Source organism: Berghia stephanieae, chromosome 2, assembly GCF_034508935.2.
Source record: "Berghia stephanieae isolate SIO BIC M18660-M18661 chromosome 2, UCSD_Bste_1.3, whole genome shotgun sequence".
Lineage (NCBI taxonomy): Eukaryota > Metazoa > Mollusca > Gastropoda > Nudibranchia > Aeolidiidae > Berghia > Berghia stephanieae.
In genome coordinates, this window is record NC_088361.1 from 67,193,995 (window position 1) to 67,216,094 (window position 22,100).

The following is a 22,100-nucleotide window of genomic DNA, read 5'->3' on the forward strand; positions in this document are numbered from 1 at the left end:
CCATACTATGGAAGACCAAGTATTTAAGCATTTGGCCAGAAAACTCGTCCTTCAAAGATCGATTGATTTAAATGACCCAATCTCAGAAAAGATGATTGTCATTTAAATCGATCGATATTTAAAGGTCGAGTTTTCTGGCCATGTTTTTACTACGTGGTCCTCCAGAGTTAACTGGGTAAAGCCATACACTGTACTGACTGTAAAACTGGGTGAAATGGATTAGACATAGGCACGATGGATGTCCTCCCACAGAAAAACATCACTATCGATAGTGAAAACAAAAATCTCCATCACTGTAATCTGTTTTGATTTTTTAAGGACACCAAAATCAATTCAATTTCCGCCCTGCCCGGCGCCATTGTTGTGTCTGACAGGAAACAGGAAGCTTGCGACATAACATCCGTACTCGGCACTCGTTGACTCTATCAAGGCTAACTCACACCTCACAGTCTATTCTTACTGACCTAGTCGAAACTTTTCATCTATGGTTTTCAGTAAAAGAATGCTCGAAGTTTAAAGAACCTTTAAGCATTATATTTAAAGATTGAGAACCATGGCACCTCTTACATGGCCTCTGTAGACACTGAAGGAGACCGGTATCTACTCTCTCTCTCTCTCTCTCTCTGCGTGTGTGTGTGTGTGTGTGTGTGTGTGTGTGCGTGTGTGCGTAAAATGTATGTTTGTTAGTCATGTGAGTGGCTAAGGTATAGTATATCTTTTGTTTTTGTTTGATTGTTTTAGTTGAGAGCATCAAACTGATCCTTTCTCTAAACTTTTAGCTGAGCTCAGTTTGGAAGTGGTAGAAAATAATTTGCTATAATATGCTGGCGGAAATTCCAAAGGGTTTGAATCTACTTTAGATTTAAAACACTAGTAAACTCGCATGGTCTCTAAAGGTCTAAATAACTACGCCTATTATCGCTATTAGCATGTAACGGGTGGGCACTTGCGAGTAAACTTCAGAGATAAACTTTATTTTCAAGAGCCGATGCAAATAGTGATGAACCAGGTGAACAAACTCGTTATCTCTTTCAAGTTAATGCCACGATCTAAAATCGTTATTTTCCCCCTCGATTGCCAGCTTTGTATAGACGTCTAGATTAAATTGTTCAGCAAAAAAAAAAAGAATTGTTTGAAAAAAAGATAATTTTCTGGCACCGGAACGAATACGACGCATCAATTGTAACGGGGAATATATATTGTAAAATGTAATACACGATAATGAATAAAATAGCTTAAAAAAAAAAAGAACAAAATATCAAACACGGAACGTTTTGGGCTTAAAACACTTCTTAAGCAAACAACAACAAAAAATAACCCCAGTAAAATGATAAATACATTGTTAAAAACAATTTTAAAAACATATCGATGTACTTCGTATTTTTGTTCAATTTTGAAGCTGTTATACAGTCCACAGCTTCTAGCAGCTTAGTATCACATAATTTAGATTGGGTTTATTCAATTCCTCTAAGGCATAGTTTTGTTGAGGTTGAATTCTCTTTTTTTCTTGGCTGTATGGTATGTCACTCGGCTTCTGGTCTTTTGGTCCTTGTTCGAGTTCCGAGCGGCGCAACCTGGATCTTGCAAAGGGCTCTTTAATCCTATTTTCGCAAGGTACTCAAATGTAAAATGGATGCTGACAAATTTGCCTTGTCGAAATAATATGTAATTGCACCTTATAGGCGTCAAGTTTAGTCCTACAAGTTATTAATTTTGCATTTGACTTGGGACCCATTGTAAAGCGCTTTGAGTGCATTTAGTATCTTGTTCTTTTTAAAATCTCTGAAAAAGTGTGTATGTTAGTGGTATTATTCTTGTAATTATTTCCTTCTTGCTTTGCCTGGCACTATTTACACATCATTTTTCAGACGTTACACCTGTGTCCGCTCTCTAATTTCTCAATTTGATATTATATAAAAACAAGAGAATAAAGCTTTTTAAAAAAAATCGAACTTTAGTATAACATAATAGTTACTAAATATTTTCAAGTGCTTGTCCCAAGTGAACTGTAAGGCGCTATTACAATTTATTAAACAAAGCAGCACTCGTATGAACGCTATTACCGGTCAGATACGCAGTCATTTATATCTGACAGCGATAAGAGAATGCGGCTAAAAAGCCTTTTCCAAGGACACAACATTACAACACCCCGGAAAGGGATTCGAACCAACGATTTACCCGTTCGAAAGCGAGTGTCATACCACTAGAGCATCAAGCCTCATAGAGGTGACAGGATAGAGCGCTTCTCAATTTCTTACATCGTACTGGCTGGAATTGATGCTCTGCGTTGAGCAAAAATTCTCACAGATCCGCCAGTCGGTTATAACGTACAAACAAACACACGAATTTTAGACCTGCCCTGCCCACTACTATGAAACATTCGTAAAATTACAAAATTTGGGCTCCAATTTTAGTACTTCATGAGCATTTCCAAGTCATTAAAACTTACTGAAAATGAACGTTGATGCTTAAGTGCATAATTTAAAGGATTTTAGTGTTATTTAATCATTGTGAGGTTAAACTGGTGATCTATAAAGTTAACTATACTGACTTCCATTTTTATCTCCTAAAAATGATGAATTCTTAAATTTTCAGTTAGGCAGGTCTGCACTATATGTGACATTGAACGTTTATAGTCCTATTCATATAATTTAGTGATAACTAATAACCAAAATGGATGCCTTAAAACATTAACAAAGAGCTGAGTGTCGTCAATTTCGTTCTTTCTATACCCGGATAAATGGGTAAAACAAACAAACAAACAAAAACGCATTGTGGTTATTTTTTTATTAACTCTTTCAGCGCTAAGGCTATATAATATAATATTCGCATTTCCGTCACAAAATGGCTAACACCTGATTGAGGCAGCATGTGAGAATGACAAGCTAAGACAAAGCGACTTTCGAATTAAGGCCAATTGAATGTTTTGATGAAATAAACGATATCATTGGTTCAATTCATATTACTTTGGTAGAAAGTAGGATTGGATTACATTATCGTTTTTGCCTTTCAAGACCGGCTGCGCTGTGCGGCCATTCATTGGCCAGTAGAATAGATTCTGCTCTGGCCGTACAGTGCGGCGAATGGCGCTGAAAGAGAATGACATTAAAACATGCTATTCAATTCGATTCGTTTAACAATGTTAGATAAAAAACATACCATATGTTAAGGGTTCCTCTTGGCTGACAAGGCATTTTTGTTCCATGCAACCCGGTATGACGTACGACCATATTAACAGACTATTGATTACTACCACGTAGCGGTCAAACTTTGCCATCTTGAAAATCAGACAAGTTCATAAAATAACTTCCCTTTTCTCTCAAAAATATATGTTCATAATTGACTTATTCACTAAAATTGACGAAAAGTTATTGAACTAGACGAGTATTGTTTAGGGGATTAAGACTTTGAGACAATGGTTTCAAAACCGATGTTTACTTATTTGCAGGTCCAAATTGTTATGGGCTCATTGCTGTACATAATAGAAATACTCTCAAACTAGCGGAAGCTATTATCCATTACAACAATGTTAAATCACGCCCATAATTCCGTTCGGTTATTGGACCTGCGACTAATTCCCTTTTGGGCATCTGATTCACCCCGACATAATACCGGTTTGTGGCGATGGGTTGCAAAGCTGCATTATGTAGGGATCAACTACGTGCCGGAATTGAATTTATAGCCACATATACCAGACTTGGGGTTAATCTTTCTTCTATAATTGGAGAATAAATACAGTCCTTACATTTCATTATAGCCACGTATATCAGACTTGACGTTAATCTCTTTTCTATATTTGGAGAATAAATGCAATTCCTTGCATTTCAAAAGACTCAAAGTTTGAATTTCGTAACATTTGAACTGTAAATTCATTCTTGTTGGTTTAATTCACAACGATATAATACAATTTTAAGACGATGGGTTACAAATATTTTTTTAAGGATTGGTAAAAAAAAGTTCATATTTATTATCATTTAAATGTTTAAGTCAATCTCCGACGTCTAGTACAGTCGGACAAAACACAGTTTTGAGGCCATATGGGTCATATACTTAATTCTGAAATCAGAAATCATAAAACAAATCCATGTAAAACGCCTAGGACGTATAAAATACTATTGCACAAGTCGGTAAGTCGGTAAAAGTTCTAAATCTTTATAGTCGAAATTGGAAATAAATAGACGCGTTGAAAACCAGCGAAATTGAGTATTAGATAGCAAAACGATTTACACAAATACAAAACAAGGCAAGTGTGAAGTACAACGAATCCCTCACAGAATGGAGAACAAGTGTTACATAACAGAGCAGCAAAAGCTAAGACCATTTAAATCAGTCTAGGATTTAGTACCATATCTGAGACAGGCCAAAGGGAGAGCTGGTTTAAATAGCTATTCAAGTACTGGTGTCAAAGGGCGCCGAAGACAATCGCATCTCTTGGTGAGAGTTTAAACGATCTGTCCGAAACAAAACTAATGCAGCAACAGGAAGTATGTGGTAACTCAACCGGAAGTGTCGAGAACAGACGCTTGGGGTAATCGGTTTGTGAGCAGTTTTGGAACTCTTGGGAAATGGGTGGTGTTCGGGAGTAGATTATATTTTTGTCGAGGTGGTAAAACTCATATTTATATAGACTTACTGTTCGGGCGTTTCTAAATTAGTAGGCTACATTTTATCTTATGATTGTTGTCAGCATTTGGTACTAATTGAAAGATAGCGCCAAAAAGTATCGTATCAAAATGACTCGCACTTTAGGAAATAAAACGTATGTGGCCCATCTCCTCACAATTACATTACATCGGAGATGATTCCAAACCCTAAAATTGAAGATAATTTTTTTTAATGAGACCTGGTGAGGAGCATGCATAGACTTTCTTTAGGTATAGAAAACTAAAAGTTGTTATTTTTTAATCATCTAAGCTATATTTTCACTTTTCTCCATTTACTTCATCGCGACATAATAAAAGATTGAGACGGTAGATCGCGCACACACACACACAAACACACACGCACACACACACATATATATATATATATATATATATATATATATATATATATATATATATACTGTGCATAGATGTGAATATTTATACAGAGATATAATGATTCATTTCAATGAGTGAGTCGGATAGCTTTTCATATTTTCAAGACAATTTTCCACACGGGATGTCTTTTTTTGTACTTATCAATCTGTATATTTAGTTCCTACTATAGGGAAAACATGAGTACGCTACACATTCTCATCTTATGAATAAGAACCTAAAATAAATGACATGTTATCAAAAACGTAGGATTTGATTTCAAACGCGATAATCAAACTTAAAGGTTGCGAATCTGGTGAATTCGGGTCACACGAAAATATTACATTCTCGACTCAAGTTAGAATGAGTTATAGGCTATAGGCTTTGACAGATATTGTAATAGCTTTAGTCAAAAAAAGTCGCCTAATAAAGGCGTACCGAGTACACTTCAATAATTAATAGACTAACAGCGATATGGTGTTAATGCTTGACGCCATGAATATTGGCAAACATTGCCCGTTATTAGCGCCAATATCTTTTTTATTGTTGTTCTGAAACCAAGTTTACTTAGTCCAATGGATTATCTCACTCTCTTCCCTTTCAGAATGCGTTTGCTTTGCATTTACCTTTCTATAAATCATGGGTTTAGTTATATAAATCCATCTTGGCGTACCTCTTTGCAATTTATAAGACTCTGCTTTAGAATATCTTTAAACCCTCTCCTTACCCACTATAGGAAAATCGTCACATTCGTTACGATACAATCAACATCTTTCTTATTCAAATTTCTTTTGTACATCATAAAATTTAAAGAAAATGAACAGAGTGTTGTAGAGCATTTTTTGCTAAAGAAATTATTTATGCCAAAAATTTTACTGCTATTGTGATAACAAATCTATTTTTATGTTAGTTGGGTTGAAGTTTGGGGAAAATCCTGAAAATGGCTGGTAAGGAGAGAGTTAAGGAATCTGTTCATCGTTCATTTAGAATACATGGCTAAGCCACAGTGCCAAAATCAAGTGTATATGATCAGCAGTCATTCTTGTGAGTGTATTCATGAGAGGTCAATCAAAATAGCCTTAACCATGACGTAATTGTAAATAACACGAAGTCTTGCCTAGTATAATGTAAACTTTCCCAACACTCTCTATGAGAGAAGAGAAGGAATAGTCCACAATAGGCTGTCAAAAGGAATGTACACAGAGAACAAGGTAAGCACTCGAATGAATTAATATAGACTTAACGAAAGGAATGAGAGGCGACACAATGTATATTGATTGAAACGATAATGCACGAAGGATTTTAGAGTAAGTTATTATGGATTTTAGTTCTTACCGGAACCGCAATGACACTGTGGTGTTAAACAGTTAATTGCCGTTCTTTTAAAGGCACAGTACAATATTTAAAATTTGACCAGAAATCGTGTCCTTCAAATATCGATCGATTTAAATTACCCTCATCTTGGCTAAAACTCTCAAACATGGGACCTCGCGATATTAAAATCGGTGCATCAAATACTCTGGGTCGTGTCATGATGTCAAGATAGAAAAAAAAGGAACTAAATCTTTGTATATAATGCTCTGCAGCAAAAAGGTGTGAGAATTAAAAAAAAAGACAAAAAGACATTTCGGTCGTCTTCACATATTGTCTGACTGCAATTCATATTTTTACAACTAGAAAATCCAGGCAGTTTAGACCTGCAAAGATAGAACTGAGTGACGCGAACGTTGGCTTATTATGTACCACCAAATTTTCTGTTGATCTTCATAATTCAATAAGTATTTTGTTACCTCAAATTGTATCTATATCTATCATGCAATATAGAACAAAGAGAAAACAACGAATTGTAAAATGTTGTAAAAGTAGTGATGGATATATAAAAAAGATATCCCGAGTAGGAGAGGGAGAGAGAGAGAGAGAGAGAGAGAGACAGAGAGAGAGAGAGAGAGAGAGAGAGATGGTAGGGGTGATTCTACGAAAAGATACCTGAGGGTGCAGTGATATGAAAGGAGAGATAATCATATAGATAGACGGACAGACCCACACACATATACCCACACACACAAACACATACACACACATAAACACACACACACACACACACATATATATATATATATATATATATATATATATATGTGTGTGTGTGTACAAATAGATAGATGGATAGAGACAAAACAGACTAACGGACAGACGGGCAGACGGACAGACAGGCAGATAGAAAGATAGTTAGGCAGACAACAATAAGTGATCTTTTTCATATTCATAGACACATGCATGGTTCTTACATTATGGATTATAATAATTTTAAAAAATATTCACATATTACTAACTAGGAGAGATAAGTTTAAAATATTTGTTGAAAGATGTAATTCGTCTATAAGGAAAAATACCCTAATTCAAAGAACTGAAGCAATTTGAAATAATGTAAAATTTAAGACAAAAATTTCTAATTTAATTATTGTTTTTAGAATGTATTTTATAAGAATTTACCAACATATTATTTGTTTTCGATGAATAGTGCACCATGACAATGGATTTTATTTGTATTTTGTATATTAGTTGATTGAAACTCTCGAATTGATAAAAGTGCACATGTCAAATTAATGTTGAGATGTTATGACACTTATTTGTGTGTTAGATATATATTTGATAATTTGGAACCATGATAATATACCGAAACTTTTCCACTTAACCATGAATAGAATTTATGTAACTTTGAAAAATTTTATCTATGCATAAAAATTACACAGAGCAATTAAAGGATTTTAAAGCTTATTAGCTCTTAAATTATGCAATTCGATACTATATTTCGTGAGATATTGATGTGCACGAATTTATAAAGTGCACGTTCGATCTTTAAAGAGCTTTAATTGTTAATAGTATCCTCACCTCTTATTCCCCCTACAGTATTGTTTCAGCAGTTTCATTCACTGCATCCTCAGGGCAGAGTGAAATGTTTCCTGTGAATTCACATTCTGCACTTATGATACAGTGAATGAAACTGTTGAAACAACATTTTAAGTCAAATAAGAGGTGAGAATATAATACTACAATTGACAGATAAATAGATAAAGACCTAGGCAGACAGACAGATAGATAGATAGATAGATAGATAGATAGATAGATAGATAGATAGATAGATAGATAGATAGATAGATAGATAGATAGATAGATAGATAGATAGATAGATAGATATAAATAGATTTCCCATAGATATATAAATAGATATATAGAGAGAAAAGATAGATAGAATTGTCTTTTACAGATCAAACATCTTCTGATAATGAATTCATGTTGTACACTCACCTGGAACCACCTGCGGCCTGGTGAGTCCTACAGCAAGTCCAATGAGGATGAGAAAGGCAATGACCAGACAGACAGCGAGAACCTTCTCCAGCCCCGTCCTTCCGCGGAAACAAGGAGTCTGGAAAGATATAACGTCATCGTAGTCCTCGACTATGTCATCCTCAGAGTCGCTTCGTCCAAACGGGGCATCTGACATCTGAGGGAGATCAAGAAAGTTTAAACTTGAATTATCAGTCCTTTACTTTCTTTCCTTGGAGCCACAATTTATAATAAGAAAGAAAAAGTCCTTCTGAGCCATAATGCACATGGACCTGGAGTTTATCCCTGTTTCCACGACGTCAAATGGACAATTACAATTGCTTGGTACCCTTTGGATAGGACGATAGTCTATTGCAAAGAGCTTTCCGAGTTACCAAATCACTGTTGGTCTGCTGGAAGGGGGGGGGGGGGGGGGCTCAGCTGCATCGGGACCGATAACAGATAAACTTTTAAAAAAGAGATGTAACCATGATGATATCCAAACACGTAAATCGAGATATGGAATGAAGTAAGAGAGAAACACGGTATTGTACAACAAAAGCTTTTGCAGACCAGGAAATAAAATTAAAGTTTACGGAATATAATAATATAATTCTTGTAATTCAAATATACTATGGGATAAACGGTGCTGGAAAACCATCATTTGATATTCAAATGTAAATTTTGGTAGATACTGAAATGATTTCAACAACACTGTCAAAGGAGTGACATGTTATATAAACACGTGAATTAAATATGGATGCATCTAAGTCATACTGTTTAAACAGATGCTAATATGAAATAAGGGCCTCGAAGAATCGTTACGATTGTTGCATACATTATTCATAGCATTGACGGTTCTAAACTGTTGATGTGAATATAGAACAAAATGTTTTTAAAATTGTTTTTGTCATCTCAAACCTAAAGAGACCAAAAACATATAGTTAGTGGCATAATCTCAAAAGATAATACATACAATGACATTACACACACACACACACACACACACACACATATACATATATATATATATACATATATATATATATATATATATATATGTATATAATTTATATATGATGATATTATGGTATTATGGGAATTATATAACATGACGTAGGTGCCAGTCGGGGCATACGCCATGAAGTTGCTTCGCCATTTGACTTATCCTTGAACCGCTATCTCCACCTGCTCCGTGTATCTTAGATTTCTCAACAAAAAAAAAAAAAAAAAAAAGAAACCCCCCCCCCCCCCCCCCCCCCCAAAAAAAAAAAAAAAAAAACCAACTCTGTCGCCAACCATTTTCTGGACTCGGATCTTCTTCCCCCTTGTAGATTCAATTGAGAAACTGTTTTTATGTTACAGGCTTCTAAGAGCATGGCCTATAATATATTATCACTTCCTCTTTATGATATGTATGTATATTGTTTGTTGACTGGCAGATTCCCAACAAATTAATCTTCATCTCTGTTTTTATCTGTCAACCTGATGCCCAAATCATCCATAGACATATGAACTTATGCAACTTGTTGGTGGTGATTTCGGTTGCCCTCCATGATTCTGATCAGTGGAGTAATACAGAATATACATTTGTATTGGAAATTCTTAGTCTTTCGATTTCCTAATTTTCTTGAGGACTTAACAGACGGCACAAGCTTTTAATTCTTGATGCAACATCTTTGTTCATGCTTTAATTGGTGTTTACGACAGGACAAATTCTTCATCGAAATGGCGGCGGCCTTGTTTACTTCCGACACAAAAGTGCACCACTAATTTTATCTTATTTCGCGATTTGTTGATTGAAGACCTATCCTTCGCTTAATATTATATAAAGCATTGTATGATGATTTAGAATTACAAAGAGGCATCAAAAATAATAAATCATCCTGTTGATGAAGTAGAAAGAATTCATGGAAAAGCAATAGAAAGGAAAGCATTCTCAATTACCAACAATAAAAAAACATATTTTATACCATGAATTTGATCTTTTGCCATCTGGGAGAAGTTTTTGTCAGATTAAATATGGAACTAACAAGTATAAATCAACGTTCGTTCCATCAGCAATAAAAATGTTGAATATTTCATATGATACAGCAAAACCAAGGATTGATGCGTTGACTGATTGACTGATTAATTTGTTTAATGTTAGGCTAGATGAAGTGACCAATTGATAATGATGATAAAATTTGGTGTTGAATTGCCAAGAATGTAACGAATTGAAAATGAAATGAAAATGTTAATGTTGTGTATGTCGCATGCGTGAAAGAAAGAGAGGAAGAGAGAGAGAGAGAGAGAGAGAGAGAGAGAGAGAGAGAGAGAGAGAGAGAGAAGAGAGAGAGAGAATGGGTAGGAGTGAGGTGTCTGTTCAATGTTATAGTTATCATATAACGTTATGACAAGTGTAACTAAATGACAAATTGCCATATTTATGGACAATAAAGATCTATTATTATTATTATTATTATTATTATTATTATTATTATTATTATTATTATTATTATTATTATTATTTCTTCTAGGGTCTCGTTTGATATCCTTACTGGATTTATGTTTGTAGTTCCTAGTCTTCTTCCTATCCTTTACATCTTGGATATAATAAACGCAATAATTACAAATTCAAATAAATTAGTTTTATATTTCTAATGTCACGGTTCGAATAATAGTTTATTTAACTTAGTTTAATAAATTATCAATAATAATAATAATAATAATAATAATAATAATAATAATAGTAATAATAATGATAATAATAATAATAATAATAATAATAATAATAATAATAATAATAATAATAATAATAATAATAATAATAATAATAATAATAATAATAATAATAATAATAATAATAATAATAATAATATATTAATAATAATAATAATAATAATAATAATAATAATAATAATAAATAACTATTGGTGTATAGCAAGAAAGTAATTTAGTATCACATTTGTATTCATGGAATAATCGTTTTAGGTTAGATTTGATATATATATATATATAATATATATATATATATATATATATATATATATATATATATATATATATATATATATTGAATACTGAAGATGGGATCATTACGTAACGTTACTTTGATGCTTGTAGCTGATAGCTCTATTTCTTCTCAGACTAACCAATGTATGGCACGGTGTTCACCACATTGATATGCATTGTTTGCCGAGATATTCTAACAAGCATTCCGATACGCAGCTCCAATGCATTGCAACAGAGTCACGGGACAACTTGCAATTCATTTCTAATAATTATAGTTATTAATATTTCACAACAAATGGGTGAATAAATGAGGAGACAATGTCCATACTTTGAAAGGAATCATCAATGCCATCATTACAAGCATAAAATGATGTACTTGAATTAATAATGTGTCGAGTTTGACAAAATGAGAGGTATCGATCTCGCCCTTTTGTTTAGCTGAGTAGTCGATTTCATTTAATCTCAGAATAATTGAAGGATGGATGCTATCAAGACAAAAGGCTCTATTTCAATCACAAATTGTTTTTAGATTGTCTTTTGTCTTTCGGGAGTTGTTATCGACTCAAAAAGAACGCGGTCAGATGTATGTGTCATGATGAGTTAGAGATGAAGCACAAAATGGTTTACCGTTGTCTGGCATTGGACTGGAATTGTATGAATCGGAACGTTACGAAGTTTGAAAAATGGAACATTATTACATTTACATATACATTTAGACTTGCATAAAGAACAATTTGAGGCTTTGGAAGTCTCCTATTTTTCATCGGTGTTCTCGTAGTTGTCGTCTTCACGGTCATCATCATCATCATCATCATCATCATCATCATCACCATCACCATCATTATCAACAGCAACAAAAATAAAAGCATCATTGTCTAACGTTTTAAGCAGTCTTGAAATAATTTAGAGATTTCTGTATCTTCGATATTACCGGTTGATTTTACAAGGGCGGCCTGATATTATAAACACCCTTCTGTTATAATTTTGTTTTGTTTTAAACATCACATACAAACATAATACATGAAAAGAAAGCGTAGAACCTCAGCTACATACCGCACTATACAGTTTTCACATTGTCACTAATAACGAGCAACACAGAGCTGACAATGCCGAACTAGTTGTTGCATTCAGCCAACGACGAATCCCAGTAATTTTGCTCGCCACCATCGACGAACATCTGCCACTACCTCCAAATATCATTGCTGTAACTGTTACCTTTCAATTACTTCTTGCGCTGGGGGAACAAGAACTAGTCAAATGGAGCAAGATCTGGACTAAATGTAGGGCTAGGTTGCTGTATGGTCGGAATTTTTTAACTGAATTTGACGACTAGTGCTGCAATATCGAATTTCTATCACCCCGAACAAGTCTATTTTGGAGTTGAAACATATTGTTAAGAGTTCACGTGATCTAGGCCTTCCATGTCCAAGAAACAAAACCTTTCTCGCAGAGACAATGACTTTGAATTTCCTTGGGCATGGAGAAGATTTATGCTTGTACTTGTCACCTCGTTTCAAATGTTGGGTCAAAATGTTGTTGTTTTTTTCGCTGCGATTTCATTTCTGAAGTTTGCTGTCTTGGGACAAATTTTCTCAACCGCATTTTTAGTAAGGTTGTGACGTCACTCAATTATGAACACAAATGAGGTCACGTGAATTAGATTGTTTTATAGAAGTATTGTTTGGGAGTGTATGTGTGAAGTTTCATGATTGTACATAAAATATGTTTTGATTTACGGACAAACGGTATTTATACATCGTATATATTATATCGTATTAATTCTCTTTGATCTACTGAGATTATATAGTAACATGTGTGTGTGTGTGTGTGTGTGTGTGTGTGTTTGTGTTTTTGTGTTTATGTGTGTGGGGGGGGGGGGGGGGTTAACCGAAAAGCGTGCTAGTTTGGACCTTATGTTGTTGCTTCATCGATGGAGGAAAGCATCACCCAACCCGCCTCATTGAGCTCGGTTGCTAAATAATTCATTCCGTACAGGATTGAAAAGCAACCAAAACAAGTGTGTCTTTGTAACCCAATAGGATCTATGATTCCCAATAATTTGCAGCAACCTTGACATGAATCATTGGATTAAATTTTAATCAGTGTGGTTAAAACAGACGATTTAATTTCCTCCCTTCGAAATCAAATGATATTAGCTGTTACAGCATAGATACATGGTTAAATTGTTTTAATTTGGTCACTAAGGATATTGTGTGATAAATGATAATTCTACATACGTTGCTTCGGGACTGATTTTTCTTTATAGGGTTTTATTTTTCAAAACAGTGATCGTAACATAATCATGACATCAAAATCAATTCAGCTTAAAGAGACAGTTATAATAAAAGGTGAAGGTGCTATAATATTTAATAGCGTAAGTGAAATCAAGGGATTGGTTGAAATAAGAGAGTAACACGTTGTAATAAAAGATGATGGTTTAATAAACATCTAAATGTTAATTTTGGCAGTATGATTGAAGCTTATAATAATTTATCAACATTATGTGCTGTCATTAAACTCCATGACCATTTCACATATATTTCTATCATTAATGCTAATGTTGTCTCCGTACAAATAATATGTTTAAGACAAAGTACAAGACTTTTCAAATTAACTAATTAACTGCCGTACTTTGGAAAGGCACGCAATTAAAATATAAACTTGGTAAGAAAACTCGTCCTCTAAATATCTATCTAGGTCGCTGGTTTGAGAGTTTTTGAGAGGATGATGGTCATTTAAATCGATTTGAGTTTTTTGGCCAAATGTTTAGTTAAGTGTCTTTCCGTAGGATGGAAGTGAACTGGTTAAAAAAAACTATCTTTTAGACAATGCGAATTTTTACAAAACGCCACGATTGAAATAACCTGAATTTGAAACAAGCCTGGGCTAAAGGGGATGGGAGACAAAATTGACACGATTCCAGAAAGATATCGATTGTGACTAGTTATTCTTAAGATTACAGCTCCTACTTAGAAAAAATACGTCCTTCAAATATCCATCGATAAAAATGATCCTCATCATGTCAAAAACACTTTCGATTTTAATCGTTAAAATTATGGACACTTAGATATGAGCTGCCAAAACTTGCTGTACATAAAGGACAGCGACTTATTTACTGAATCACGAGTTCATTCCATTTCCCAAGGCGCCTACCTAAATATTAATTTAAAACTCCACCATAACATTTCGTTTACCAACTTAACATGACGCAATTTCCTGTCCTGTAAATCGATATTATTCTTTACAAGATTGCCCTTGCGAAATAACACAATTTGAAGTTTGCCTTAGCGATAAATACTAGAATAGAGATATTTTTATGGGTTTGCCAAACCAGAAAGAGATGGGTTCATGCGACGAATATGCCGATTTAAGTAGGTCATTGGGTTTAAATCCGGTTCAGAACAAATCATAATATCCGATTGAGTCATTGAATTAATAATACATTTAAAAAAAAATTGTAAGTACATTTTAATGGAAAAGGAGAGTAGGGTTGGGAGCAGTAAAATGATTATACTATTCTTAAAAATGTAATCTAGGAACTAAGGTTGTCCGATAATTATTGCAGTTAAGACAGATTGCACTCCAAATCATTCAATGAAAGTGTTGCGTAAATGCCTTTGTTTTAATTTAGTTAGTTCTTCAGCAAATAACAAAAACAGTAAAAAGATGAATACATTACTGTAAATACGTTCCCTGTTAAGTATTTTGTTCTTTTTGAAGTTATTATGATCATTTATATACATTTCTTTAATCAAAATTATGAAATAAGAAATCATACGCGAATCAATTAGGTTTTTAAAAAATCGCACACGAACATGGTCGCTCAAAAATTCATAAGCATGAAAATTGTCAAATTATTTAATGTGCAAGAAAAAGCCTTTAGTGCTGACTCGTTTGGCACAATCCTGCCGTACTCAGAAAATTTTAATCCATTGATATTTGAAGGACAATAGCTCTGGCCAAAATCTCGTGTGTTGTTTTTGGCTTTTTTTTCGTATTTTTTTGTTTGTTTTGTTTTCTGTTTGTTTTTGTTGGTTTGTTTCTTGTTTTTTCTTTTGTTGTTGCTTTTTTTTGTATGTGTTTTTGTTTGTTGTTGTTTCTTTTTTCAGTGAGCAGCAGATTTCTCTTATTGCACAATATTCTGAATGAATGTTTACCTCAAAATACATCCATCTCTTATAAGAAGAAAAAATTGTTTTCAAGAGAATAGAGGAAATCGGTTACATTGTTTGTCTTCATTTCCATTTGCCATCGAAGCTGTTGTTCCATTTATCTCAATACCATTAAAAGGGCGAAATGATAAAATGGCTTGGCTTTAAGACGATACATGGATGATGTTTATTTATAGTTGGATATATTGCACTTGATTGAGGACTGTCCACAAGACAATAAGTTGACTGTTGTGCTAAATTGTAGAAGTTTAATTGCGACACTTTTATGAAAACGTGATACATAACACAGAGAACTTTATATTCAAATAACGCATTAGATTTTTTAAAAAAAAGAAAGCACATAATATGCGGACATATTATGAATACGTTCTTTAGCGAAAGTTCCCAAGTCAGTACCTGGTAAAAATAGGACATTTTTCATCAAGGCAAGGATGGACAATTTATACTAATAGAACGAGAATACAAATACAGGAAAGTGCCTAAAGACCCTATTAGAAGCGCGCTACAATCTTCCATAATGATAAGGAGAGATAATGTGACCAATAGTCTCAAAACAGTATTCTTGTCGTGGTGAGTTTCTCAAAAATATGAGACCTGAGAATTTAATAGGCTTACGTAAGAGGATGCATATGTGGTTTATTAAAGAGAACGAATGTATGGTTTATTAACGAGAATGAATGTATCGTTTATTAAAGAGAATGAATGTATGGTTTATTAAAGAGAATAACATGGCTTATTAAAGAGAATGAATAAATGATTTATTAAAGAGAATGAATAAATGGTTTATTAAAGAGAATGAATAAATGGTTTATTAAACGGAATGAGTATAATATGGCTTAGTGAAGAAACAGAATTTAGTTTCTTAAAAAGCAGAAGAGTATAATTTCGTAATTCTGATGACTTCCACATTAAATTTAATTTTCGACATCTTCTTCACTCCGACATAATACCTACTGATGGGTCACACAATATGACAGTCTAAACTACAGTAGGACTAAAAGTAGTCCTTCAGAGTCATTAGGTCCATGGAGCCGGAGTTTATACCGGCTTCTATAGCGTGAAATGGACAACAGCAATTGCTTGCTACACTTTGGATAGTATGCTAGTCTATCTCAAATTACCAAAATACCCAGCTATCCTATCACTGCTGGGTGGACCGGGGTGGGGGGGGGGGGGTGGACAGTACCACTCGACTGCAGCAGGGATCGATCTCTGTCCTCTTGTGTGTGAAGCGAGTGCTCTACCAACTGAGCTATTATGACAACCCCCCCCCCCCCCCCCTTTTCAGTAAGACTGGGCGGTCATATTATTATAAATACATTTGGCCCTATGAACGCGTCAATTCGTCCACAACCCACGTAGGCCACAGCGTTAGCTAGAACTTAATAATATGCAATATTATAATATTACGCTTTGTAAAGCCTCATGGCTTATCTTTACACTGGGGTGATCCAGAGAAGTTGTTACGACATGCGAGATAACCCAAGACAATCGTTATTGTTGGAGCAATCAAGAGGGAAAAGGTCGATATGTTACGCTCTCCATGTCGTCCCAACACGGGGCAATTTGATAGCAATGTGAGTTCAGGGAAAATACACTTAAAGTTTATCATCACGTACACCCATGAACGGCGGTGACATTGAAGCCAATAACGAAGTACTGTAAGGCCTATATTTGCCAAATCTGCACTATCTATTTAGATGTGTTTGTTTTGTTCGATTGTTTTTCTCTAAAATGTTTTCAAAGGTCCTGGGTTCGAGCGTCGCTCGGCGCATAGTTGAATCCTTGGAAAAGGCTCTTTACTAACATTCTTTCACCGTACTCATATGTAAAATGAGTACCTGGCCGTTAACAGCGTTGTCTCTGTCGGAAAAATGTATTATCGCCTCAAAGGCGTCATGTGTCGTCCTACATGTTATATGTTTCTGTGGCCAGGGACCCCTTGTAAAGCACTTTGAATGGGTTTAATGAATATTGCGCTTCATAAAAGCTCAAGTTTAAAGTTTAAATAGTGCGCATCCATCATTCCATTAAAACAGCATATTGATAAATCACATCATGCCGAAACGTAAAATGTAGACATCATGAAGTGTAAATACAAGTAATCTTCATTTTTTTAAAGAGATACTCTTTTCATACTTGACAATAGATGTAAAAACCTGTCCTGCGAATATCTAATAATAGCATTTCAATTGAATACCTCTTGGATTTCCATCATGCACCGCTTAAATTAGTTGGGATGGATAAATACAAAACAACAATAAGAAAGCATAAGAATCTCACATTTAGATATATGCTTCCAGGACTTTAATAACTTAAAACGTGAAGTAACGACCTCATAATGTTGTTCTTAACAAGTCGAAATAACAACACACCAAATGTTACACAGCTGCCAAACTAAACTCTACTTATGATAATCAATAGACGTGTTATTTCATCTACTAGGATCAATTTCATTATTAATACATTGAATATGCATGGGGATGGTTACTGCTACTAAGATAGCATATACTTATTTATACATGAAACGCGTTGCATAGTTAAACAAATTTAATTTTTTTTCTTTTACGTGAATTAGACATTCACAGTCATTTTACTTCCCACTGGATACGACGCAATCAAAACGCTTCGAGTATTCTTAGTCATATTAGACCTGCATAGTCCCCAACCTACAGTGGCCGAGTGGTCCCAGGTTCGAGGCCCGCTTTAGGCACTTTCGTTTTTTTCCTTGGACAAGATTATTAACCCCCAATTTGCTCACTTGGACAACATGGGTGATTCCTGTTGACATCAGATATCCTGTTTGATGGATTATCTATATTCCTTCTCTCTCTCTCTCTCTCTCTCTCTCTCTCTCTCTCTCTGTGTGTGTGTGTGTCTCTCTCTCCCTCTCTCTCTCTCTCTCTCTCTCTCTCTCTCTCTCTCAGAAAGACGGTGAGTGTCGTATAAAATGAATCCCGGGGTTGGCTACTAGACAGTGCGATGCTTTATTCTGTTTTCCTCTGGCACTTTTCCAAACATAACATATCTTTATTTAATATATGTATATATGTATATATATATATAATCAAATAGTTCTGCTTACCTTGATTGACGTTGCGCTCAGCAATTCATTTTCCTCTGTACACGCCGATCTGCAAAGAGCAAAAAATAAATATAAAATAAATATCTAAAAGAATTTATTAATTATTATATTATTAATTTGATAACTCATGAATGAGGATATGATACATTATTATTCCCAAACAAAATGCTTTGATTTATGTTTGCAATTATTCTACTGCGACTTTATCCAAGTGTTATTGTACTTCCTTTAAAGTACCAAAGCATCATTGAGATCATAGTTAATCTATGCCGACTTCAACTGAAAACTGTATTGGATGACGAGTGCAATCCTTCAAAGCCTTGAGGCGTCAATGGTTTTAGGTGATGACTCATTGTTCTGATTTAGACTTTCAGCGAAAATTTTTAGACGTCGCTGTGATTACCAGCATTCTCTGTGTGACCTTCCCCACCCACTTTTAAATCATAAATATGCACCATGACGCCATACTTGAAGAGAAAAAAACACACGTAAATATGGCCAGAAAATATTATTGATCGATTAAAATGACCCTCATCTTGGCTTGGCAAAAACTCTCAAACCTGGGACTTGCGAAGTTCCAAGAGCTTTTGCAAAGATGAGGGTCATTTTAGTCGATCGATATTTTAAGCGTGAGATTTCAGGCCAATATTTGAAATCCATGATTTCTTTTCTTTTTCTTTTTTTTTTTCAGAGTACGAGTGTAAAGAATAATATGATGACTTTCAATGGGTTACAATCTTATCCAATAAATATCCGGTTTTAACTATTTCGTTCTCTAACCAGGTTTTCTTGAACCACATACGATTTTAAGCAATGCCAATCGCCTATAGATACAGTTACATACATACAATTTAAGAGTTTGAACTAACTATAGTCAAATTATGGTAGAAGGCCGTCCTGCTTTGTATGCCTTTCTGATTTAAATTGTAGCACCCCCCCCCCCCCCCCCCCCGAAAAAAAGTCAAAACTAGCACAAGGTGCTTTTTACTGGGGGGGGGGGGGGGGTCAGCACATTAAATACCAGGCGCTATTATGGCAAGATGATTGATACAGACTGTGGTAGTTGAAATAGGTTAATATGTTATTAATGAGTAATTACACCACGTAACCCAGAAGCGTGGAGTTCAAACTGATTAAATCAGACTTACTGTTACTGGAAAAAGGACCACAAATTGATTGTTCATGTCCAAATGTTTCTTTTTATTTTGCTATTTGATTGTTTTTATTTGTCTTCATTTTTTTGTGGGGGGGGGGGGGGGGTGGTTATTATTTTTGTCTATGTGTCTGTTAAATTATTAAACGGGAGAGATGAAAGAGGTGATGGAGAAGGTAATCGATGGATTTTTGCAAACTATTATTTTGCTTTCAGGACAAATGATCAAAGAGAGAAAAATGGATAAATAGAAAGTCCTTGATAGATAAAAAGATAGGTAGATAGATAAATAGATAGATAGATAGATAGATAGATAGATAGATAGATAGATAGATAGATAGATAGATAGATAGATAGATAGATAGATAGATAGATAGATAGATAGAGGCATAACTAGAGAGAGAATGAGTCATTGTGAGAGGGTTAAATAGACTAGTGGATGGAAAAAATAGAGAGATATAGATAGAAAGAGAGAGGGGGAAAAGGGAGAGAGAAAGAGAGAGAGAGAGAGAGAGAGAGAGAGAGAGAGAGAGAGAGAGAGAGAGAGAGAGAGAGGACAGAGAAAAGCTTCTACGGGTGTGTAGAGTATAATATAAAAAGTGTGACCAAGAGAAATATAAATGAAGAATAAGGGGAGGGATTAGAAATGGACGACCTCAAAGTAAATGGGCTGAATGATTAGATATGTAGAGCGTTTTCAAGTATACCTAAAGTTATTGTCAACAAGGGGGAATGCCATAGTCATAGCGTTTAGTTTGTTGACTGAAACGTTGCATCTGGCAGACGGGTATCCAGCGATTTATTATTTCCAAATAGCGACATTGAATGTAATAACCGAATGGGAAAATAAAATGGGTGTGCGGGAAGTGACAGGGATTTCGGTGCATGGGAATGTTTTGAACAGCGCCGTCAATGTCAATATCCGATCATATAATTAACCAATAAAACATCAGTATTATGTCTTTGTGACCTGATGCTTAGAATTCAATTCTAAACCTAACTTAATAATATATTCTCTCTCTCTCTCTCTCTCTCTCTCTCTCTCTCTCTCTCTCTCTCTCTCTCTCTCTCTCTCTCTCTCTCTCTCTCTCTCTCTTTATGTCGTTAATTCCGACATGATACTATATTTACGCGGTGGCTCATGATAATTAGCAATACGAGAACTATGAATCCGTGGAAATGTACTTATATTTTATGGAAAGTTGTAACTTTTTATTGAAAAAATACATTAATAATTAAAACAGTACTGCCAAAATCATCTCAATGAAAATACTCCAAATAATACTTAAATAACGAGTCATTGACTCCGATGAAGAGACATAAAGTGACATAAATAAGCCCTTATATTTCTCAATTGGAAGGATTCAAAAGAGACAAAGTTGGTGTCCTTTGTCAGTGATACTGTAAGACGACTTCCATTTTCAGTAGAAAACAAATTCAAAAAGAAATCAAACGGGACTAAAAAAAAAAACCCAACAAAAAACAACAACAACAAAAAATAAAAAATAAACAAACAAAAATTCTGAGGTACAAGAAAATACCAGTAGATTTTTGAATATGAGATACATTAGAGGAAACAAAGAAGACGTGCAAAATTAACGTGAACATTAATTCACTCTTTACCTGCTGAGCTTATAAAATACATAATTAGGAGCAAACGTGGAAGACCTGTGGGCAATAAATTATGACATTTTGGCCCATCTTGGATTTATGTGTGTTTTGATTGCATCTGCACAACTTTGGAATGAATGATGAGACGCCCGATGCTTCTGGCATGTTTACACCACATTATTTCATCCTTTGAGCGATCTAAGCTAAAGTCATATAAATCATTAGTGTGAATTAATTGAGTCTCTGTTTATTGAGAAAGGATGATCGCCTCCTAGAATGATTAATCAGAATACAGATAAACTCCTGATTGTAAACAACAAAGAGAACGGCGGATTTGGTTAAGCATAATAATATTATCTTGTTCGGTGGAATTGATTCGCTAGGACTACATGGAGACATTCTTTAAATCTAAAGACCATTATCTCACAGGGATTGAAGCCAAGATCTCCTGGGCTCCTCATTACTAAGCCATCGACCAGCCATTTTAAAATCTATTGTTGAGTGAAAGATTGTCGACACAGTAGCTGATATCTTTTACACACAACGTAGCGTCGATATCAGCAGTATGGTGTGCCGTCTTGTGAAAAAAATCTATGTTTGGCGTGGTCAGAGGCCAGATGGGTGGCACAACTCTAACCCAGGCCTTGTATATATATAGCACCCTACTCAACTCAGGTAAGGAAGGATGCCTGACTCTAGAATAAAGAAACGTATATTGTAAGGGTGCTGGTACAACAACG

The 22,100-nt window shown here is 34.7% G+C and overlaps 1 protein-coding gene across 12 annotated transcripts in view; it reads right to left on the reverse strand.

The window, feature by feature from the left end:
• The window catches only part of LOC144965377 (endothelin-converting enzyme homolog), a 257,576-nt gene that overhangs the window by 36,261 nt on the left and 199,215 nt on the right, over nt 1–22,100 (reverse strand). For all 12 annotated transcript variants that reach the window (XM_078900643.1, XM_078900654.1, XM_078900653.1 and 9 more), the window contains 2 exons: nt 18,597–18,645; nt 8,328–8,523 (listed from right to left, as the gene is read on the reverse strand). In XM_078900643.1, coding sequence (XP_078756769.1) covers nt 8,328–8,523; nt 18,597–18,645 — 245 coding nt within the window. The remainder of the gene's footprint in view (nt 1–8,327; nt 8,524–18,596; nt 18,646–22,100) is intronic.